The 25,391-nt window shown below is 42.5% G+C and overlaps 1 protein-coding gene across 1 annotated transcript in view; it reads left to right on the top strand.

Moving 5' to 3' along the window:
* The window catches only part of Myo16 (myosin XVI), a 368,989-nt gene extending 353,510 nt beyond the window's left edge, over positions 1 to 15,479 (top strand). Inside the window, exon 35 of the mRNA XM_070003305.1 lies at positions 14,237 to 15,479. Within this exon, the coding sequence (XP_069859406.1) occupies positions 14,237 to 14,464 (228 nt within the window). The 3' untranslated portion in view covers positions 14,465 to 15,479. The remainder of the gene's footprint in view (positions 1 to 14,236) is intronic.
* The last annotated feature ends 9,912 nt before the right edge of the window (positions 15,480 to 25,391 follow it).

Raw genomic sequence — 25,391 nt, 5'->3', positions numbered from 1 at the left:
TACCACCCAACATATTTGCTTATAAGCGAAATCTAGCTTCCACATATAAGAGAAAGCATGCATCCTTTGTCTCTCTTGGCCTGGCTTACTTCACTTGAACATAATTTTTTTCCTGATATTTTCATTTCTTTACAAATAGTACAATGTCATTCTTTCTAATATTTTTTTGTATGTTAGAGATCAAACCAGGGTAGTACATGGAAGCACACATTCTACCACTGAGCTACACTCCCAACCCTCCTTACTGTTAATGTAGACATGAAACACTATCTGATAGGGGAAAGTCTCACATACAAAAATGTAGGAAACACACTGTATATTATATTCCACCATAACTTTTTATGCATTTGTGGGCTCTGATGGCTTTAGGAAAGGAGTACAAGCCACTTAAGATTCTTGGAAATAACGAAAGCTAGAGCATTAGCCTTGTGATGTAGAAGGCTCCGTATGTCCATGCTGTGAACCATGGTAAAATATTTATGACCTTCTGTAGCACTCAGCAGGAATAAAAGCAGCAGTGGACATGTGGCATCATGGAATCCCACCTGCTGGCCCTCGAGGGCAGCTTTGTGGGCCTAAAGCTGGAATTCTGTAGCTTAGCAAAGCATTGCAAATTGCTTGTGGAATTAGACAGCATTTACAATATGACAGTTCTGTATGTAATGGTCTGTGAGATTTGAGTCATATTTTTTTAAGTGTGTGCTATTTGGCATGTTCAAATCCTTTAGAGTGTGCAAGGAAGGAAAAAAGATGTCTTACATTCTACTGGGATTGTATCTCTCTGTAACTCAGAGGGTCCCATGGCCTGAGGCAGAAAGCCCATGATTGTATGGACATATGGCAAACTCTCGAGCTTGAGGGACAGTGGCCATGGGACTGAGGGAGGGGCTAACCTGAATGAGATTCCTACCCCTCCCCTCCGTGCGCATCTCTGAGAAGTGCACATGTGACATTGGAAACTGCAGTGTTTTCTTTTCTGATGCTGTTTTTTTGAGAGTGGCTTGTTTATGTTTATATTACCACTTCACTTTACCCGCTTTGCCTTCTACTCTTCTGTTCCTCTCCTCTGCTTGTTCTCCGAGCCCTGGTGTGTTGCACACTTCATCATCAGAGCCCTGTTGTATTGCATGCCTCATCATCTTTGATGTTTATTATGGGCATTTCTCTCCTGACAAACTTGAAAGAATGTTTCTTTTGCTTTTAAGAAAAAGAACATGAAAGGTTGTTTTGGACAATAGACATATCCAGATATTCATCATACAAAGTCATTGATGGTCTTTAATAAAATAGTGGCAATCTAGTACTCAAGACCTTAATAAATATCTAGCCCACTCTCTACTCAACTGCCATAATACAATCAATATAAAATTGATCCACATCAAGAAACAAATTGTTATGTGGTTTGTTTTACTGCACCATCAAAGAAACCTTTTTGCAATATCATATATCAGCAAAATTGAGAGTTACTGGGCACTAAGTAAATCCAATACCCTCTTTCTAAATTCATTTTATGTTTGTTTTGTGGACTGCTTAAAATATACTATAGCACGGTACCAAAACATTGTGTGTTAAATGAACTAATGAAATATAGTCACATTTAATTCTTCCATTACATGATGAGTCTAAAGCCCATGTCAAAGAATAGAAATCAGATAATCCTTTCAAAATTATCTATCACTGGTCTAGCCTCTAGCATCTATCATTCTTCTGTCCATCCATCATTCTTCTATTTAGCCATCAATCTATCAGTTTATATGCTTCTTTCTAGCCATTCATCTATCATCCATCTATCTATCTGTCTGTCTGTCTTCTATCAAATAGAAGAACACCTGGCACAGACGATGCTTTTAGAACTTACAGTTTCAGGGAATCAGTTCTCACCTTGTAGCAAATTTGTTATAATCAAGTAATGAAGCAGTGAATTAATTGGTAATCTCTGAATTAGCAGTAATTCTATCTATATAGATAAATAGACCATTTTTAAATCCTATATTTTATATTTTTCATCATAAATTGGTACTGTATGTATATCCCAGACAGCCTATATTTCTAAATGCAATGTTTTTGTACTTAAGACCTTGACGATTTTTGTCAATGAGGAGAATCCATTTGTGCGAAATATTAAATGGAAAGGAAATCAGAGTGGTGCCAGTTTTTAAACAGGAAAGCAATTGATGCACACTCAAAATCCTGATGGAAAATTTACAACTAGCCATCGTATCATATAAAGAATAGCAGAGCAACTGAGAAAACATGTTTACACAGAAATTCTAGCTATGTTTATTTCAATATTGGTTAAGTAACTTAGATAAATCATTTAAAGAGGAAATATTTTATTGATTGTTGATTTTTTTGACAGAAGAAAGGAAGGAAGGGAGAGAGGAGGGAAAAAGGAAGGAGGGAGGGAGAGTGGGAGAGAGGTAAGGAGAACTGTGTTTACATGGGTATATAAAAAATTGATTTTTCTTTCAGGTCATTTAAGAAAAATATATGTGGTATGCCTAACATGCTGCCTGGAATATTGTAAGGACTTAAAAATACTTATTCATATTATTATATTATTATAATACTCCTCTTTTTCATTGTCAGTATTCTGAGTACCACTTCTAACTTTAACGTACTAGATGAGATCTAACACATGGAGGAGTTTTAACTGGATCAACAAATTGTAACACCTATCTAAAATTTGATCAGATATGTCATGTATGTAATTTTTAAAAATATTTTTAGTATAGCATAAACACATTTTTAGAAATATATTTCAATATATTTAATATAGTTAACATATTTAGAAAACAAAGGACTATAAAACACCCAACTTCAATAAAGCTTAAGCTTTTGTCATATTAGCTTTAGAAAACTGCATTTTTATAGAAACTAAGAGCTGAGTTTTGATCCCATCCCTGGCAAATCTGAAGGGAATCACTGTGTGGAAGTGAGCACGCTGCACGTGGCCGTGGAGTGCCATGCCTCCACAGATCACACTGCCCCGTGCCAAAAGCAAATAACAGTGTGGCTCTGTTATTTTGCAAATGGGTTTTTGACGTTTATTCTGCAATTTGGTATGTTGTTGAGATGGAATTTTTTTTCCTGTTTCCATCACATTGTTCTCTTCCAGTATCTTATTGTGAGCGTCACTTCCGGGCGAAATGTAAAGCCTTGGGCTTATGCCACCATCATGAGTCGGCCTTCATCGGACATGCATGCCCCGCTTAGCTCAGCCTTGCGAGTGTCTTCCCCCACGAGCTTGTCATTCGGGGTACCTATGAACATGGAGCCAAGTAACTCGAGGGGAAGGGTGGGCTTGGGAGAGGTGGGAGAGAATGCTGGTAAGGGTGGCACAGAGCAAGGTCCGTTGTACTCATGGACTGCCCCGTTGAGCTGGAACCTCTTTATATACCTAAAGATAATTTTTAATAAAACAAAATACATGCTCAGCAGGGAACAAGTTAGTGGAGACAGGACGGGTGCTAGGCACACAGTCCTGCTCTCCGAAGGGCTTCTTCTTCCTCTGCCTGACCATCTCAGGCCCCAGAGTACAGCCCAGCCACATCTGCTCCCCTCCCCTGCCCCGCCCCCACACCCATCAGCACAGGCAGCGGTATTGTCTGGTGCTGTGTGTATCTGGGCTTCATGAAAGGTGCAGGAGATGGTGATGTTCAGGGCCGTACATCACACTTTGTACAAGCGAGCACACCTGCCACCAGGAAACTATTCTCAGAGACACTGTTACATAGCTACAGCCATAGATTCCTCCAGAACAGTGTGTCTGCAGTCTGACAGTGGATGGTGAGCTGCAGGCTTCCCAGGTGTGCCTGTTGTACGGGACGACCAATACCACCGCAGATGCCACTCACATCATCAAAGCCCTGGGAAGGCTGGCGTGGGCACTTCTCAGGGTGGTTCTTGTGCCAGTTCAACTACCTAAGATGGTCCAATCAATTTATAAACCTCAAGAGGAACACAAGCTCTCCCATGTCTCCTGCTAACCACTGGGTTCAATGATTTATTTTCTTTCTGTCAGACTGCAGCTATGACTCACTCCTAATACACTTGTAAATGTAGGGCCAGAAGTCAACGGCTTTCTGTTATTTTTCCATGACCTTCACATTCTGCTTCAAGGTCACTCTCCTCACCAGGGTTTCCCTGGGCTCCTCCTGTGTCCCCTTTTTCTTTTTCTTTTTTTTTTTTTGCCTTAGGCAGCCTGGTATCATAATCATTTTTCTAGATCTTTCTTGGTCTCTTCTGTAACTAGGCTGAAAGGCTCTCACCACCATATTATGCTCTTTGGTTGAGGTGGAGTCTTGGGGTCTTCATAGCTTTATGCCCAGTCTGGCCTTGAACTTTGATCCCCCTGATTGATACCTGCCTCCTGAACACCTTGGATTGCAAATTTGAACCACTGCACCCAGCATGTGTATCTTATTTTCTAGAATTGTGGTTTTGCATGCATGTGTGCGTATGCGTGTGGAGCCTAATGCATTTTTGAGCTTATGCAGAATAGGTACCGAGTTCAGCTTAATCTCTTTTATGTTACAAACACAAAGTGCTCCATAAATTACTGGCTCAATTTAATTACCATCTAGTAGTAGCCCCAGAAGAATTAAGAGAATCAAACTGCTAAAACATTCCTTAGGTTTATTAAATATTTTTTATTGGAACCTATGCAACAAAAGAAAATACCCCCAATAAATTTGGTAGACACTGCCTCTGGCAGGCTGGCTGGGGCTAGTGGAGTCAGGTTTTCTGTGCTGCTTGGAAGTTTTATAAAGTGAGGTCACATGGGATGGGAAAAGCTCTGGAAGGTTTGTTGACTCCAGAGAACAACGTACATGGTTTTACTTTGTGTAACTCTGTAATTATATGTGTATATTTGTGCATAGTATATGGAATAAAGGTAAGGCATATACGTTTAATTTTCAGAGATTCAGTCATTGCTCACTGGTTCATTCATCAACACATATTTGAGACCTCTCTATTGCTGGACACAAGCCTTGTTAATTGGGATACTCTCATCTACAAAAACAAACCCCTATGCCCTATCACTAGTTAAATTCTAGCATGAGGAAGCAAACTGTAAATACTGCCTAGGGGAAGTGTGTAATCTACAAGGAAACTGGGACAAAGAAAAAGTGAGACAGGGTGCATGGGTGCTAGAGAGAGCTGAGGGCCTCTCCAGTGTAGAGTCTAGAAAAAGGGAAAGTTTTACATTATAAACCAAAGCTGGAGGCAGAATGAAGCATGCCAGTGTGTGAGCATATTTTTTTCTGACTTTTCAAATCCGTCTCACTAGCAGTAGGAACTGATCTGCTCAGAGTGTACATGAAGGGAAAATGTTTGCCTTTTCTGTAAGTGGGAGAGCCTTTATCACTGTTCGGCATATCCAAGCATGCTAAGTGGGGCTTCAGAAAGCCAGGTTCCATGTAATCTGACAAAGACAAGCCAATGACAGTCTTAGGCCGAAACAACAGAAAAGACTCCCTCCATGCAGAATTGAAGGAAGACTTGTTCTTCTGATTTCTGTGATCACATTATTATTTGCAACTGTCACGTTGCATTTCTGACTGCGTCAGGAATAGGTTCTAAAACAGATGAACTATAATATTGGAAAATGTCATCCAGTCAGTGATATAAAAAGCCCAGCGTTTGATCCCAAAGTGGATTTAAATTAATTTTATACACTTGCAGGTGACTTTTATTATCTATTTTTGGGAAGAAAACTCGATTTTAACCATTCACTATTATATTTAGGCTACTCTGGCAAAACCTTGTTCCTTTTCCTTCCTAACCCCTCTTGACGTTTGTTTCCTCGGCATCCTTGTCTTGAAGGCACCGACCCTGTCTTGAAAGCACTGCAATGGGCCTAGCAACCCAAAGGCTGGCGGTCCTTCTCTTCACCCAGCAAGGCCACGTGCTACAGTTGCTCTGTGGTTGGGAGCGATCATGCGACAGAGTGGCCAAGGGAATGGAGCTACAGCAATGGCACCATTTCTAACCTCCGCCCACCCAACCCCCTTACATGACCTTCTGCAGCCTTTTCTATCCTAAAGCTGAACACCGGAACTTCCCTGCTCCAAAAAGAGACCAGGGAGCATCGGGAGCCATCTGCGGGGCCACTCACTCAGGAGAGGCTGGCCCGGCCATTCTGTGAGGGAGAAACGTGCTTCTAGTAGCACACGCTGCCCTTCTTGGCTTATGCATGATTGCATGGCCAGGGGCCACTTTGTTCCTAGTTGTCGTGTGTTTGACTTACCATTTAACAAGTGTTACTGTTTGCTGTCCTTAATTAACTAAATATAGACTCCGATATTTAACTGTCTTTACTCATTCATAGCAAAGGACTTACCTGGTCCACATCTTCCAATGATAAACGTTTTGAGATGTTATTTATAAGAAATGTTAACGCTCAATAATCAATGGTGTTCCTGTCATACCATCTTTCACACACATACACATTCTCACATTCACACACACACACACACAAACACACACATACATATTCTAGGTGTACTGTCAGCCTCATTCATGAGCTTTGACCGAATTGGTCAAAACTAATAGACTAAAAATATATGAAAGATAAATTACAAAACGAAACCATTGAAGTTCCCACCTGCACATCCCACATTTCCGCGGGTGCAGTGAAGGTCTCAGGCAGGCCCAACTTGTCATCAATTGTGTTTAAGTCATTGTCTTCTGCTGTTTCCCTGCCCTTAATTTTGTGGCCATATGTCTTCTAAAAAGCAAGCAGTGCTCAAATAGCAAGGTAATTGTGAATGTGCTTAATTTAAATGACAAAGTGAAAATGAGATTTGTTGAAAGGCAGAGCCCGTCTTTAGCAGATGTTGGGTGGCATTGTAGGGAAAACAAATCAAACAAGTGCAGTAGTTGAGATCAAGAGCATGAAATAATATCTGATCTTTGGAAATCATATCCACAGGGGAACTTCTGTGACAGTACTGTAGCCTGCAAGGTGTAATTTCAAGTTCCGGACGCCCAGACTACTATGAATATAGTTGAATGGTTTTCTTGCTCAACCATGGTGTCCTGGGAGACATGTGCCCTCAGACACCACGGGGGTAAAAAGATTACAACTCACATCCCCTAAATGTCACAAATATATTGCATGGTATGATTTTCAGTACCACTGTATGCTTTATATCTCAGTTCATATGATAAAGCACATCACTTACATCCTTTCACCAGAATCCATTTTTACTTATAACTGTGTCTCGAGAGGTTAAAATCAACTTCAGAAGTCCAAATAAATGTCTATTGAAATTAGATGAAATATTTTCCAAGGTAACTTTATTTATTATAAAAAGATAGTCCTTGACTTTTTATGGTAAGAAATTAAAATTCCTCTCATCCACCAAATTCCAAATATAGCTACTTTTATTTTTAGTAACTCACCATGCCTTTTAAGAGATATTTTTTCCTTTTATCTAAACTTTAGACTACAAAGGAAACATAATCCCCAGCGGGAACTTAATTGAATCGGTACATGAATGATTTCTTCTGTATTAAGAAGAACCAACTTTTTTTTTTCAGGCAAAAACCACAAATGCTAGTTCCACTTTCAGATGATTTTGATGCTTTTTAGGAGAGTAGACATCACAAACCTTTTAATCAGGACTTGAAGTAGCAGCTTGTTCTAAGCCCAGTCTTTTAGATACATTTAGGTTTTCTTTAGTTTTAAAGTCCTGTCTTTCCAATTTTATTTTTTCATATTCTTTTCCACCAACTTCTTATTAGCAATGAATAAAAATCATGTTTCCATTTGAAACACTACCATTCACTAGTTAGCCACCCAGGGCACTTCCTCCTTTTAATTTCCATAAATGTCAGTACATACCCCCCTTCACCTCTGGGTGAATAGTCAATAGAAAAATCAATTCTGTGACAAATGGACGGCGAGCTGATTTTACATCTGAATTATTTAACAAAGTCATTTCCATCATGGAAGGGAAAGACTTAAGGTAAAAGTTCAGCAACAAGTTGCTAATTTAGAATAACTAGTTTTGTCCACAGGAATGTCTATCCACGGGAAGGCAAGGAAATTCATCTCACATTACTTACTTCATCTCATAAATTTTGTAAATAGATACCTGAGCAATAAGCCTCAGTACCCTTAAGATCCGGTTGTATGTCCCTCTAGATTGTAAGCTATTCTGTGTAACCCTTGAAAGTCAGTGATTAGAAATATCTTACTTTAGAGAAAGACTTTATATGAACTCCATCTTTCTCTCACCTTATCAAACTGTCTTCCTTTGTAACTGATATTTTCTAGTTCTTGGGAGACACGAGATGGTTGACAGTAGGATGTATCTAGTGGACAGTAGATTAATGTCCTGAATGTTTGAACATGAGATCAACCAGATGTTCTTCATGACAGAAGGAAGCCATTACTTTTACCTTATTCTGAGCCATCATGGTGGTTTTCTGTGTTTCCATAAAGAATCTTCCTCTTGCAAATCTAGTAGAAGGAAAGGGTTTTCTTTGAGCATTCCCTAGCCCCCTGGGAGATTAATTCACTTTGTGATTTATATGTGTCCTTGCACATGCTGTGAGCTTGAGATGTGGCTGTGGTGCTCAGAGGGTTACAGAATTAATAAGTGCGAGAGTCAGCTGTAGTCCTTCCTGAAGAGGAAGGGAGAAGACATGTTTCTGCTGTAAGTACAGACCAGGCCACAGTGCCCCTAGGAATCCTGGGTAGTTGGTCATAGATGAACAAGGTTGCCTGTCATCTTTAGAGCAGTCCGGTTGGGCAGCTTTTGTAAAACTGCCTCCATCTCTGAAGTCTGTCACCTGGGTGCATTTGTCACCTACGATCTTCCCCATAAACTTTGACTTTCCGCTTTCTCACTACTAAATTGCAAAGGGAGATGACTATCAGAGGTAGTGATGCTGGGAGCACACAAGTGTTGGAAAGCCATGAAAATAAGACTTAGGTTAAAGGATGCTGATGTGATGCCCTTTATCATGCAAACGAAGCAGGATAACCTTTGGCCAGAGAAAAATCAGCAGACACTGAGCTTGGCATCCCTCATAGGCAGTCATTCTTGAAACAGTAAAACTCTTCCGAAAACAGTATCAAGATAAAACTTTCCCTTACAAAGTCACTATGGCCCTTTTAAAGATAATATTTAACTTACTGTGAAATATCAAATAATAGTAAATGCAGAGATACACACTTTAGTTGTTACCCAGAGGGCATTAGGTGGGTATAAAGGATGGGTTAATGCTGATTTGGACATTTTTTACGGCATGGGATAATATTTTACATGCTTTTTATTGCTTCCATATTACTGGACCACCATTGAAATAGCGCTCATAATTGCATTTGTGTCCTATTCTAAAGTATCAGTGTTCTTTCACTGCTTGTGATAAATACAATACTTGAGCTTCACAGACTAATAAATGTAATAAATCTAAGTGGAGCAGATTAAATATCATTTGTTAGGTGATACTGCTATTCTCTTTGGAGCCTCTTCAAATTGCAGTTTTAAAGTACTGTCTATCACACCTTCTTACACAGAATTTTTTAGCCTTCTTTTAAGACATTCTTTGTGAATTTTTTTTAAATAAAGAGCAAAATGTTAATATTTTAGTATGGCATCTATGTGGTCTGGCACCTCTGGTACATTCTTGGTAGAATTCCCTCAGTATGAATTCATCTCCATAACAGAAAACAAGGCACATTCCACTGGGCTCCTGTGGTAACAGGGATTGTTCTGGATGAAAGTTCATTGTTGTCATGTTTTTACTCAGTCAAGAACAAGCTCTTGCTTGTTGATTGAAGAATAGCATTCTGTACTTCCCACATTTTTTAACCATCCGTAGCCTCATTAAGGATATTGGTTCTAATCATTTGTGTATATTATTAGTTTAACCTTTTTAATATACTTCAAAATTCAAGTATTTTTAGAAAAGACTAAGAAGCTTTCAAATGGAAGAGATCTATTTTTTTCCCCTTCCAAACCCAGAAACAATGACTCAGATGACTAGGGATATTTTCTGTCACAATCTCTCCCAACAAGCCTCATTATGCCGGCTACACCCGAGAGTCACCAGGCCAAAGGGCTCTGCGTCCTGGCTTTGACTGAGCCATGTGGTCTTTGTTGTTCTTCCTGCCGGGAACTTCGGGACAGGCTCACGCTTCGTCTATCTTTAGACATTATGAACACACTGAAAAGAGTTTAGACTTCAGAAGAAATACAGCTGGGAGCATTTTCTGCCTACTGTGAGGACAGAGTTGTGCCATTTACCAACCACCCCCCTTCCCACCCAAGCCATCAGGATGAGACAGGCACACGTCCTCAAATACCAGGCAAAGAAGAAGGGTACCAGGCACTGGAGAAGATGTGCATTCCATTTGCCCACTTTTTATACTTGATTCTTTTACTAGGAATTCGTCTCCACATTTAATCCTTTCTTTTACCTTTTTTGGTTTCTCTTAGATGAACTGGATGTTTATTTTTTTTCAGTCTCTTTTGTTGTAATTGTAGAGTTGATAAACAGAAGGGTTCCAGTTACATGAATCAGGTAAAGAGAAATGAGTACAATTTTTTTTTTGGTCAGTTGTAGGAACTGAACTCTGGGCCTGGGCGCTGTCCCTCAGCTCCTCAGCTCAAGGCTAGTACTCTTCCACTTGAGCCAAGTACCACTTCCAGCTTTTCTGCTTATGTGGTGCTGAGGAATCGAACCCAGGGCCTCATGCATGCAAGGCAAGCATTGAGCTACCTTCCCAGCCCTGAGTACAATTCTTTTTGAATCATGTCCCCCCTTCCATTGTTCTTTCCTAGTTTTTCCCTCCCAACGCTACTCATAAAATAGCCAGTTCATTTTCCACCTAATGTCTAGTGAGTACTACTATTGTATTTGCTTACCCTTATTCTACCTTTTCCATGCCCTCTCTTAGCCTCCCAAATACAAATAAACAAACAAGACAAAAGGAAAAGAAAACAAAAATAACAATAATGATAACTGAAAAATGTCTCTTGTTTCCCTTTCTTGGAATTCATTTCATAGAATATTATTTTATATGATCATATGCACATAGCTATTGAACTTTTGTCAACCATTTCTTTGTATAGCTTCCTTTAACCTCACATATGAAAGTCTATAGTCCTATATAATTTATCATGTCCCAGTGTGTGTGCATGTATAATTTATTTATTTTAATCGTTCATTGTATTTACTTGTAGGTTTGTACACATATTCTAATTACACAAATGAAGGAAACCATGCAGCCTATGTTTCTTTGGCTCTGGCTTACTTCACTTAATATAATTTTTTTCCAATTCTCCATTTCCTTATGATTTGATGCAATATTTTTCTTTCTAATGGATAAGTAGAATTCCATTGTATATGTATAGCACATTTTCTTGATCCATTTGTCCACTGAGGGACATCTGTGTTGATTTCCATATATTGGCTATGGTAAACAATGCTGCAATGAACATGGTTGTGCTGATAGCTTTAGTGTGGCCTGGTTTGTGGTCCATTGGATAAATGCTCAGAAGTGGGATTGCTGGGTCATAGGGAAGCTATATATTTAGTCTTTTTTTAAAAAAAAATTTATTGTGAAAATACCATACAGAGGGGTTACAATTACATGGGCAAGGTAATGAGTACATTTCTTTTTTTGCAGGGGGCAGGGTCCGGTCGTGGGCCTGAACTCTGGGCTTGGGCACTGTCCCTCAGCTCTTCAGCTCAAGGCTAGTGCTCTACCACTTGAGCCATAGCACCACTTCCGGCTTTTTTCTTTTTGCTTATGTGGTGCTGAGGAATCGAACCCAGGGCCTCATGCATGCAAGGCAAGCACTGAGCCACCTTCCCAGCCCCCGCGGGGGCTAAAACATACATACCTAATAAAGGTTTTATCCCATTGTGTGGGCTGTCTATTTATCTTTGTAGTTATGTCCTTTGCCCCACAGAAGCTCTTCAGTTGGATACAATCCCATTTATCCAGTCTTTCTTTCCCCTGTTGTGATTTTGAATCTTGTAAGTTTTTATTTAAAGATTGTCTCATTTTTCCAGTTGTTTTACCACAGGATGAAATGTTCATACATGGCTTAGGGCATTCCAACGTATTTTATTATTTTTCTACTTGTATTGCTCTAATACTGCTTTAACTTCAAGACCTAATTCTATACTTTGTGTTCCCTCCTGGATTGTGTGATTACTGATGGCATACTTTGTGCTGCTTATATGATTTTCACTCTACAAAGCATTTCAGCCATGTAATTTATATTGACCCTTGAGTTTACTAATGCCCATGTAAATGCCAATTTTTCCATTGATAATCATTTTCTTTTACCCTCATAATAAAATAAACCCTTCCTTTTGTCTTTCTATTAATGCAAGATTTCAGATAGCAAATTTCTTTTTTTTTTTTTTCTTTTCTTCAGGCCCAGACTTGAACTCTGGGCCTGAGCACTGCCCCTCAGCTCTTCAGCTCAAGGTGAGTGCCCTACCACTTGAGCCACAGTGCCACTTCCGGTTTTCTGGTGGTTTATTGGAGATAAAGAGTTTCACGGACTTTCCTGCCCAGGCTGGCTTTGAACCACGATCCTCAGATCTCAGCCTCCTGAGTAGCTAGGATTACAGGCGTGAACCACCGGTGCCTGGCCAGCAAATTTCTTTATTTTTTGTTTTCATATCTTTACTTGCCTTTCATTTTTAGGAACATTTTTATTGGGCTGACACCATGAGATTGGCTTGTTTGCTTTCATCTACAAATCCATGTTTTCAGATTCCCCGTGTCCCTGTGAAGAAGCCAGCTTCTAGTCTCCTTGTGGTTCTGGCTGTCGCCTGTGTCTAGCTTGTGGGATTTAAAGCTTTGCCTCTTTTTTGGTTTTCAGCACTTGCAAGTTGACCTACCTGGTACCTGGGTAGAATGTATGTTTATCTCTAATGTGATTTGTTGAGCTTCTTGTACTGTATGTATTAATGCACAAGCCAGTTTCAGACCTCCGGATTTTGCATCTTTTTATATTCTCTGCTTCCCATGCTCCTTTGACATGTGTATCTGTTTCACATTTCTTTTACCCATCCATTTTTCTTTTCTTCTCTTCACTGTTTAATCATAGACATTTAAAAGCCTTCAACCACAAAGCCCAGTATTGGAACCCCATTTGATTCTACTTTCTAGAGATGTTAGCATCTGTAAAGCTTCGCTGTAATGGGTACTGACTGCTAGCAGGAAATAGGTGCCCAGAGTCTCAAAAGCTACTCGCCCTTTATGCCCATTCAGGAGTGGAGGATGTTCTGTTCCCAAGCATCCTGGTGAACTGTGGTAGGAGCCAATCACATTTCATGTTTTCACAGATGCCAGAGGCCATTCCACCTTTGAGGGCTGGGGTTTGATGGAGGACATGGTAATAGTTGGACACACTCTTTGACTCTGTCCCCACCTAGAGCGTGCACTTTGAAACTGGAGCCAGGCTTCAGGCATCCTTGGGCACCATGAGCCACCTCGCACAGAGCCAGTTTACCACTTTAGTAGCAATCTCTTGCAACAACTGCCCAGAACAACAATCTCTTAGTGGGTCTGTCCTCTAAGACACCAGCCAGGAGCAAGCTTTGTGAGAAGGGGGGTCTATCCTTGGCTTATCATAGTTGGGGAGGGGGTTTGTTTGGTTTTTGCCAGTCCTGGGGCTTGAACTCAGGGCCTGGGTGCTGTCCCTGAGCAGCTTTTGCTCAAGGCTAGCGCTCTACCACTTGAGCCACAGCACCCCTTCCAGCTTTTTCTGTGTATGTGATGCTAAGGAATCGAACCCAGGGCCTCATGCATGCAAGACAAGCACTCCACCATCGAGCCACCTTTCCAGCCCCTGGTGGTGGGTTTTAACCATGTGAATAGAAGGGAGTGAAGCTTGGGAAATCTCTGTTTCTGAGACAGCATCCATTGCTGTCCGAAGTCAAGTGAAAATGAAATGCATGATGTCAACAGGCGTGTTGGTAATCACAGAGGAGTCTGGGTTCTTCCCCAGTCATCCACAGACATGCCATGTGCTGACCCATCTGCCCGCCTCCTAAATGCCTGGTTCCAGTCCTTATGCAGATTCAGTCATTCAAAGCCATCTGCGGCTGCTGCTGTCTCCTGGGCCTTGGGGCTTGAGGTTGGGGAGAACGTGGTCTCCTTCCATCCTGCCTGGCCTCCTGCAGACTTCATGGCTGCTGTCACCTCCCCTGTTCACCTGCTGACACCCTGGTTCTCCTCTCTGTCCCCCAGGTCATCCACCACCTGAGGCTCTCAGAGAATGAAAGTGTAGCCCTGCGGGAGCTCCTGGACTGGAGACGGAAGCTCTGCGAGGAACAGGAAGACTGGCAGCACGTCCTGCAGCATGCAGAGCCCCGCACACCCCCGCCACCTCCCTGCAGGAAGCCCACGCTTCTCAAGAAGCCTGAGACTGCTTCCTGCAGCAGGCTGCCCTCCGAGCTCTGGGACAGTACCATCTGACATGGTTTGGAGGCGCCCACACAGCAAAACTGCCTGGCGGCGAGGGCTGCATTAATCTCTCCATGCATTTACACTAAAGCACAGGACCCTGACTCCGAGATCTCATTGTGTGTGTGTGTGTGTGTGTGTGTGTGTGTGTGTACACGCTCATGCACATGTGCGTGAATGCGTGTATGTATCTATGTTGCAGCGCCACTCTGGTTGTCGGGCTGCACATCTGCCCCGCAATAAGGAGAGTGGCTGGAGCGGTGCTGGAAAGGAGAGCAGGTGCAGCTCTGGGGGCTTCGCACAGCCAGCCAGTCGGGCCTTTGTCTAGCTGATGGCTGAATTATGACTCGGTGCACAGGACATGGATTTTGTAGGTGTTTGTGTGTCATGGGGTTATAAACCTGTCGGTTATTTTACACATTTATTACTGTGTTTTATAACTTCATGCAATCCGTGGTGCTCCCTTCCTTTAAAATATAGATTTTAAAAAGACATTTCTAGGATTCTTTTCCTCCACCTACTCTTTTTTTTTTTTAAATCTGAAGTACCCAAAGGCCTGGAGACTGTGTTGTTGCTTAGCTTGGCACCCACCCACGGCAGGTCCCCGGCAGGTCCCCAGGTTAGACCTTGCCATCTGTTAGAATGCAGCTCTGCCCATGGCTTTTTTTCCTGCTTAGAATCTTCGTCCTCTTGGCTTGGGCAGAGGTTACAGGATATTTGCCTACTTGCAGTGCTCAGTGAAACGGATGACTTCAGCTTCACAGCTAGAAGCCCAATCTAAGGCCTCAACAGTCCAGAGACATACATAGGCCGAATCTCCCTGGCCTGAGCAGCACTGCATCAAGAGACACTGTGCACCCCCGGCCTGCTGCATGAGCCCAAGCTGTGCTCCCTTCCCTTCTCTCGCCCGCCTTGCTGTCTCACCCATGTGCTTCTGCTGGCTGTCCGCAAGTTCTGAGCCCTGGCTCTAGTCTGCCCTGTCTTGCTACTTTGAACTTTTGATTCATACCAGCCTTTGGAAAGTTTCTGTGCCAATAAAAGGGTACAATGATGTCCTTCTGTCATTTTATTTTCTTCGTGGTGGTGGATGTGTCTTCCAGGAATACTTGTATTAGCTGTTTTAAAATATTAGTACCAGGATTAGTTATCAGTGCCAAGATAAGAAGATGACTGCCTCCAAAAGAGAGTTTACTGTGATCAAAATTCCCAAGACAAGTGGACAGGCCGTCCGGTGGTTGGCCACATTTGTGCCAGGGTTGCTGGAGAGCTGGGAACCAGTGAGCTGAGCCTTTCCTGCAGCGTGTCCAGAGTGTAGGTGAGGCAGGGTGTCCAGGCCCAGAGCCAGCTCTTAGGAGCAAAGTTGGGATCCATGGTCCGGGGGTGACCTGGGCAGGTGGGCAGTGGTCTGGAATGTAATGTGAGCTGAAGAAGGAAGAGGATGTGGATTCTAGATCAGCAGCTTTGCATCCTCACCTCCTGTGGCTAAGAGTCAACTGACCCTTGACACATTAGGGCCTTCAGGTGAAGGCCTTGAAACACACAGAATAAAAGGTCACTGCTGACACAGGTCACTGCTGCCCTCCAGCAGTCACAAGGAGGTCCCCAGCCTGGTCCCAGCCATCCCTCAGCCAGCCACGCTCCGGCCTGTTCCTCTGTCATCTCCAGAACCCAGCCCAGAAGCAACGGGAAAGACTCCACTTTTCATCCACACAAGGCTTCCGGAAGGCCATGCCCTAGAAGTTGTAGGCAGTTAATAATCTCCATAGAATTGGGTGTTTGCATAACCCCCCTCATGGTGAACTTATTTAGCCCAGAGTGGAACTTGATTGAGCAACTAAGACATTAATGTTGCATGCACTTGCTTTGGCAGTGTGAAGCATATGGGATCTAGTCTTCCTAACACTGTCTAGTTCAAGCTGTAGCAAATTGGTTTTGGTTGGTGGTTCTAGTTTTATGTATTGATTGTAAAGATGATGAATGGGGGGGTGCAGTTATATAAGTAAGGTAATGAGTACATTTCTTTTTAAACACTGTTACTCCCTCCCTCATTTTTTCCCAATCACTCCTCCTCACTCCCCTTCACCCCCAAGTTGTATAGTTCATTTCCAACATAGTGTCTAGTGAATATCATTGTTGCATTAGTTCATCCTTTGTCCTGCTGTTTCTGTGGTTCCTTTTCCCTTCCATGGATCAGAAAAACGTATAAGTAGCAAATTGTTTTCAGCAACATCTATCCTCAGAACTCTGGTCCTGGCTAGGGAGGCCAAGATCACAACTCCCCATGATCCAGTGATCTGCTTCCTAGTCTACAGATAGCCATGTTCTAAATGTGCTCACAAGGCAGAGAGGAGGAAGAACAGAAGCAAACTTCTGAGAGCTCTTTTCTAAAGTCACCAATCCCATATTGAGGTTCTAATTTAAGACCTAGTCACTTCCCCAAAACCCCATCTCCTAGCACTCCGCCACTGGGGATGAGGTTACCACAATGTAATTCAGGGAGCATGCAAGCAACCAGTTCGTGACACTAGTGTGTACACACAAGGCAATTACTGTCTTTGTATTAATACTAAGACCAACGTTGTCCATCAGAAGATAAACCCTGATCCATACGATGCCATGTACCATTTTAGCTTGATTTTCAGAAATGCCAACTTCTTCTCTTTAAAGATAGTTTAAAAGCACTACAAATCAGGTCATCTTTTCTGGAACCTCAGTGGCGTGAAACTTATTATTATGAGACTATGTATGAGCCAGGGGCTGGTGGCTCACACCTGTAATCCTAGCTGCTCAGGAGGGAGAGATCTAATGATCACCGTTAGAAGCCAGCTTGGGCAGAAAAGTCCCCATGAGACTCTTAGGACCAATTAACCACTCAAAAATGAAGTGGTGCTATGGCTCAAATGGTAGAGCACTAGCCTTGAGCACAAAGAGGCTCAGGGTCAGTGCCTAGGCCCTGAGTTCAAGCTCCACAATCAACAACAACAACAAAGGTCTATTGTATGAAGACTTTATATGAGGAAGTGTCCCTCGTCCATACTGGGTACCACTTTAAGGTCTGTTAAGTCCCTGAGGGGGGACTTTCACCCAATAAGATACCATGATCATCAACAACATTAACTACCCTCTTGAGAGGACTTTCACTGACCATCAGAGGCTGGAAGGCAAGCCCTTGTTGACCTCTTAAACATGGTTTCTTGGGTCAGTGTTAAGGCCTTCTTCCCCCATGGAGAGAGATGAGGTGAGCTCACCACTGCATAGCACCATCTGGATGTACCTATGCTGCTTACATAACAGGAAGACCAACAGAGACTCCACAGTGATTACCCACGGTAATAGGAGGGCACTAATAGTCACAGGCATCAGCGGGGTATTTGTGGGCATTAAAGGTCACTCTGAATGACTCGCTAATGAGTGTATTCTTGTAGGAAGTAGACAGAGGTGCATTCTGGGTAATAAAGCACCAACTATTTTCCCACATAAGCAAGATTCCAACAATTATGTATGTTTGCAAAAAGTAATGATATTTTAATTGCCATTAGACCATAAGGTATGAATTATGATGTATTATTAGACCTGCAATTCTATGTTCAGCAATATAATTGGTATGAATTATTACCCTGTGTTCAAACAGTGCCCCCTTCTATTGCTTTCCTAAAAAAATTATTTATGGAAGCATTCTAAAATCTACTACCAAAATGTTTATAGTGGGTTAAAATTACTTAAAATGTATTTTCCAGGTTGGAAAAATATACATCATTACTATTTTTAAATTGTGGTATCTAATTTAGCAGAATTATGATTATATAAATCTACTCTATATAAATGTAACAACCAATTAAAATCTGACATTTGTGAATAGACTTTACATATAAACATTACATGGGTTGGACAAATAAATACATTATGAATTCCATAGCCCAGAAAGATGAACAACCTCCTCTTAACGTGCTATTGCTGTCAGTTTCCAGCCAAACACTAGCCCAAGTCTCACCAGAAGACATGAGGTTATTAAATAGCAGCAGGTGACACATTTCGCTCCTGATTGTCACTCCTGCTAATAATCCCCCCATCCCCAACTTTTAGCTATTTTTTGAGAAGGTAATTGATTTCAATGTTAATTCTCATCAGGCAGCTTTCAATTAAAAAGCATTCTGAAATTAATTGTGTACCAAGTAATTTTTCGCATAAAGTCAGCACATTTTTCAAATTGTTTTTAGTCGCTCACAAATACAAACATCCGTACAATCAAGATAAAAGCAATTACATTTCCATTTACTGTAATGTGGCAAGTTTGCTGCTTTCACAAACCTAAAACATTTCCCCACCATCATTATTCTTACCCCTACATCTTATTCATAAGCAATGACTCTATAAAAATAAATTTTTCTATGAACAATGCTCTGCCCTGCAAGGTTTCTGTGTGTGTTACAAAGACCCCATTCGACGGCCCAGCCCTGTTGTGTGCTGAACTTCAGACTGGAAAATTTTGCCTTTGTAGATTTTCAGTTACCCAAGTTCCTCAGACCCCTGGGATGCTCCATTATTGTGGCTTCCATAAGTTTCTTTAAAATCTAGTATGCTTTGTAAACTATAAAGATGACGTTTTTTCAAAGGGTAAGTTTTATTAGGCGCCTGTAATACATGTCTGTTATGTTCTAATTCCTCAGATCACTTTGCAAGTTTTGAAATGTATTTATACTTGAAATATCCTTTCTGTATGCCTCAACAGAAGGTCGGTGTCATCTGGATCCTCACAATGGCATGAAGAAATTTTGATGTCTCCTCAGGAGGAAATAATTCAAGGTGGGCAAATGTATGCATTTCATAGAAATGTACAGGGGGAAACAATGGTTCGTCTCCTGCAGAGCTTTATTTCTGTCCCTAATGAGGGTGAAGATGAACCATCAGAAGATCACAATCAATGTGACACATGTTCCAGCCTCCCTGTGTTTATTTATTCTACTTAATTGAATGTTAGTTGTATTTAAATGCAACGTGCAATTTTCTGTTTCCCTTTTACTAAATGGACACTGATGGAAAAGTGCAGTTGAAGCCCATTAATGACATTCAGGTCATAGATAGGCCAGCAGCAAGTTGAAAGTAGGATGTATAGACTCATGTGTTACAGAGAGCAGAACGATACCCTCCCCCAAAGCACAAATCCACACAGACGCATGGCTTCTCTAGGCCAGGACAACAGCTAATCGAGCCAAAGGTTTACACTCTCCTCCCTCTTGTGCTGAAATAAAATCAACCAAGATGAGGTCCAGCCAGGGGACCTCCAAGACAAAAATGTTTCCCGAAGACAAAGGACCACTTCTACTCAATTGCTACTGCTACTGCTGGTGGTGTCTCCACTTGCAAGAAGGAATGACACAGGGGGGAGGGAAAGTGGGAGAAAAATGAGAGAGGGGTAACAATGTCCAACAAGAACTGTACTCATTACCTTTTGTATGTAACTGTAACCCGTCTGTACATCACCTTGACAATAAAATTAAATTTACAAAAGAAAAGAATGACAGATGAAAGTCACAGCCAGGACTCACGTACCAGGATTTTGCACAGTGGCACATGTGTATATATGGCCTATCTTTGACTCTTTTAGTCCCAGAGCTAATGTACAAATTGTGTTTTATTACTGTTAGCAAGGAAATGGAGTGTAATCTCCTCTGGAGACAGGCTTGCCTGAGGGACTTGCTAATTACACAGATGCAAGAAAGGTGCTCTCAACTTCAGAGATTTGGTCATAAAACAAACAGCTTCCATCTGGCTCTCTTGAGATCTGTGGTTTGGGGACGCTGGCCCTATGGGTAGAAGAGCCTCTGGCTGTGTGAAGATGCTATGTAGATATGTTTCTGCCAAGAAATCACTGACGTCCCAAGCAACATTCCAGACTGCAAATCAAGCGCATGAAGAAGGTGGGCTGGAACCTCAGGACTAGTGACCTGGTGCTTGGGACTGCTTTGCAGATCAATGGTGAGACAAATGACCTGGGATCCGTTACCACAGAGATGAAGCCAATAAATGACCACAACTTTATACCACTCTATTAATCAGGGCTCTGGATCCAAGACAGGGATACGGTCAATTTAATTCTTGGTCGGTGTCATGCAAGTACAGCCTGGATTTGGCACTGGGGGAGGGTGTGGCAGGTGGTCACCCTGACGAAGTCAGCCTGATGAGTCCTCTGTCAGAGGAACATGAGAAGCTCTGAAGGGTATCATGGGAGGTGGACATTTCAGACCCTCCAACTGCAGGCTGCAAGTCACTCATTCACAGGCTAGATCCAGACACAGCTATGAGAAGCAAGAAGGGATACCAAGAAACCCAGTCAACATGCAAGCCTAGATAAGGGACAGTGATCTGGTTACAGAGGGCTTTCATAAGAACAGGAGAAAGAATGGTTGTACCACCGGGAAGGGTTGAGTAAGAAGAGAGAATGTGACAGTTTTGCTTTGGGCGGATGTTTCCGTACATGTATTTGGTGGGATTCTTGTTAGAGTGGTTTTGCTGTGTTTTCCTGACAGTCTACTGGAAAAATAGATTCGAAGTAGAATAAGAATAGTGACTGTCAAATGGTATCATTTCCAGTTGCCCTGTTCTTGCATTTCCACTCTATAATTTTGAAGGTTTGTGACACTCATAGGTTAAAATGTTCTCAGATACAACTTATTTGTTGTTAGGTTTTGGTTTTCAGTAAAAAATTCAACATTTAGGCAAAAGTTACACACCAGTCTCAAGTCATAATGAGATTTTCAGTTACAATTGTTTCTTGTTTAAAATGTCTATCTCTCTACAAGTTATGTGCAGGCTTTTGTTATGCCTCTTACTGAATCGAATGTCCATTCTCTCAGTCAATAGTAAGCCCTTCCTTGGCTCATGTCTAGTCACCAATAGCAGGTGAAATGAAGGAAAACTGAATTCATGCTTAGTGAATTCAGTCTGTGCTTTTGGTACAATCTCTAAATTAGAAAGCACAATGGAGTGTTTTACCCTGAAAAGAACAACACTGGAAAATAGTTCAGTATGACAAATATTCCAGAATTTCATGCTCCCCTTCCAACTATTGCACCAATGTTTACTTCTCAAACACTTTCTTATTGCCTATGCCTTGCTGTTGTTTTTTTATTGTCAGTTTCTATTTCTATCATTTTATGTCCTCTCACCTTTACCGCTATGACTAAAGTACTGTTCAGGTGCCCAAAATTGTTTGCTTAATCAAAACTGTTGACTAGCTAATATGACAAGAGGCTCTGACACATCATATATGGTGATGTGTAGGTGGAGTTATAGATAGGAGAGATGCCCCTACACCTGCCCACACCCTGTTCGGGCTTGCTGGAAGCCATAGAAATTGACCAGGACTGAGACTGCTAGCTCCACTGCTCAGTCACCTGCAGAGGGCAGAGAGCAGAGGGCAGAGGGCAGCAGGAATGAAGCAGGCTTGTCTTCTCACCCCATGTCAGCTATGAGTCTGAGATCGAGGCACAGCTTCTAAGCTCACTTTACTTGCACTTTTCAACTGAGAAATACAGCTTCTATTCTGGCACTAAAGTCACAGAGAAGCCAAGTAGAATTTTCTCTGAGGACAGATTTCTTATTCTCTGTGTGGAAGTTCATCTCTTTGGATCTCAATGTGTCTTTTTGGCTCTCCTGGCATCTGAAGTGTCTGTGCAAGATCTCCTTACGCAGAAGTTGTTTCCTCTCCTAGAGAAAGAGGTTGTAATAGGGAATATTAGATGTTCATAAAGGAATTCCACCTGCTAAGGAACCTTGCTAAGTACTAGGAAAGTGAAATACAGAGTATTATAAAAATCAAAAGGTAAATCTGATCTTCAAGGACTCAGAGTATTCTTTAAAAATTCTATCTATACTAAGACAGAAGAGCCATAAAAATGTGCAGTGAGAAATGAGACAAGATTTACCTCAGTTATTATGTCAAATGTGGAATGTTCTAGAATGAGAAAACCTTCCCTTCTCTGTCCTCAAAGCTATTTTGCCTGTGTCTTCCCTGGTGCTGGTATCACATTTCTGTCATCCTCATGAAATGAGGCCTTTGAGATGTTGTAGTCCTTAGCTCCTTGGACACACAAGAACAAGAGAAGGATGTTTTCAGAGCAGCTAGCTGCTGCATTACAGTATCCTTTATCTCCATCTTAAATCTCTGAAGCTAATGTGACAGATGGTCAGGTAACAGAGATGTAAATGTACACAGCACTCCATGAGGCCCAATGGCTCTGGGACCTCCTGGAGATGCTCCCCTGGGCCATTTCAGCAGAGGAAACCTGGTGCACACCCCCAGACATCTCCCTTTTCCCATCACTGGTGGAGTAGAACAACTGGCATCGGTGCTCCCCTGGGGAGGAAGAGAACACGTGTTGCTATGGTCTGAATGTTGGAGTCCTTACCGCTATGTGCTGAAACCTATGCTGTATCAAGAGGTGAATTTAGGAGAGATGATCAGGCTATGAAGGCCCCATGCTCATGTGTGGGAGCAAGGAAGACCCCTGGCCCATTCATCATGTCTAGTTACAAGGCCAGAGGTAGAAACAAAGAGCCGTGGCTAGACTTCAGATCCGATGGTGTCTTAAATTCTCAGAATTGTGAGCAATCACTTCCTTTTGTGCATGGTGTTTTGCTAGAGCAGTTCGAGCAGACTTGGATAGTTGGCACCTGGGCCCTTTCAGCCCACCCCCATCTTCCAATGAGGACGATGTCCCATGTTAACCACATATGCCCGTCCCACCCATAAGGAGATAACACAGGCAAATTCAGCAGGGCACAGATCTACCTCAGGACCAACGTGCAAAGCACAATCACAGGCCCCCATGTTCTGGGGAAATGAATAACAATCACTTTCACAAAAGAAAGAAATCACCCCGGAAGAAGTGCACTGTTCAGATGGCATGTAGTAGATGTTTTGATGACAGCTTCCAGCCTGACAGACCACAGGATGCCGGAGGACTTTCCCTCCACCATTTATTATCCTGTGAACTTTCTGGAGAGATACACTGGCCAGAGCCGGCTGTTTTCTTCCCATGAACTCATTTCCATCAATAATTGGTAGCAGAGGCAACTGCGCACAGCCAGCTCTGGGAACTGGGGATGGGGAGGCCTACCATCTGACCTAGCCACTGAGATCAGAACACAGCAGCAGCAGTTCCCATTGGTCACTGAGACCATGGGATGCCAGAGGTCACAGAATCCGAGGTGTGAGGGGGTACTTACATTACTCCCCAAGGCTGTGAGAAACCAAGTACCCACTGAGGAAAGGCTTGGTGGAGTCACTCGGCTGGCTCCCGGGCAAGTGTGGCTACATGGGGTGCTAAGTGGCTGTGGGGACGCTCAGTAGTTTCCAGCCATGCCAGCCGTCTTGAAGGAGTTTAGGGCTTTTTGCTCTCAGCTTACGACATGGCCAGGAGACCAGAAAACAGCTATGACTTTTTGTTTTGGCAGTCGTGGGTCATTGGCAGTCTCTGGGCCTGGGTGCTGTCCCTCAGCTCTTCAGCTCAAGGAGAGCGCTCTACCACTTGAGCCTAGCACCACTTCTGGCTTTTTCTGCTTGTGTGGTGCTAAGGAATCAAACCCAGGGCCTCAGGCATATAAGGCAACACTCTACCACTGAGCCACCTTCCCAGTCCCAACATCTATGACTTTTAACAGTATCTTATTTCTTATAGCTGTGAGATAGATGTGTTTAATATATATATATATATATATATATATATGTGTGTGTGTGTGTATATGTGTACACATATACATATGTATATATGTACACATATATACATATATATATATATGCATATATAATCTGAACCTAAGTCTGGAAGTTCCAGACTCATAGAGCTCTAAGATTCCACCACTGTCAGCAAATAAAGGTGGGGTCCAAGATTTTGGATAGAGGTGGAGGAAATATTAATTACTCAGAGGACTCAAAACATCCAGCCTCACCGTCCCGCCCCCCGCCACACACACACACAGCCTCCCCTGCCATTGGCTGGTTTTCTTTCTCATGAGACCATTCCAGCCTTACCTGAAGACCAGAGAACAGATTCCCCAGCGTGAGACATGCTACACAAACAGCAGCTCGGTGGCTGCACACCTTCCTCCAAGGACTCTGAGGCTTTGTGATACTGATAGAGGTTAAGTATGAGCTTTTCACGTGCGCAGTCCCCACTTAGGTCAGTAGATGTGGCATCTGCCAGAAGATGAGACAGCACTGAGCACGCATCAGGACCGTGTCACCAACAGCATCAGCCGATGACCTGGGTGTAGCAGGTTGCTGACCATGAATCTGGTCCACCACAGAAGACGTTTCTACCTCATCTCCATTGGCCCTGAATTTGCCATCCCAGCAATACCATCTATCACACTACAAGAATGCTTTGTAACTATCAAACTTCTGACTGGAGTTCCATTCTACAAATTAGTATGGCGCCGGGGACATGTCGGTGGGACTTGCTGCCTTTGCCATCCAGAGGCTCCTTGGCCTTGAAGAATGGTGAGGAGGTCTATTGAAGACCTGAGCTTGGTACCTGGTGGGATTTTGTTCTGGTGGAGTGGGAATGCTGTCCAATGAGAAGGCAGGCTATTTCCTGAGATGGAGTGAATATGTTGACCTGCATCGCCCACGGTCAGAACACATCAGTAAGGAGTCCAAGGCGGGGAGAACAGCTACCACAACTGACTCGTACATGTAACAACAAACTGGCAGCATTGTTGGGGGTTCAGCACTGGGTACCATTTATATAATGGCTATAAATCCAAGGAAAAGGGTATTCTGTTGCCTCATACTCCGTGTGGCCATGGTGGCTTCTTCATCATGCTAGCCAGGTTGGAGTCTGTGTAAGGACCACCATCTGTCCTTACCATCCATGGGAAACACAATGGGTCCTAAATAAGGATGGTATGACTGTGTCCTGCACATTTAGAGGCTCAG

This window comes from Dipodomys merriami, unplaced genomic scaffold (genome assembly GCF_024711535.1).
Source record: "Dipodomys merriami isolate MVZ:Mamm:240054 unplaced genomic scaffold, mDipMer1.0.p SCAF_6, whole genome shotgun sequence".
Taxonomy (NCBI): domain Eukaryota; kingdom Metazoa; phylum Chordata; class Mammalia; order Rodentia; family Heteromyidae; genus Dipodomys; species Dipodomys merriami.
This window is presented reverse-complemented; position numbering and strand designations above follow the sequence as displayed.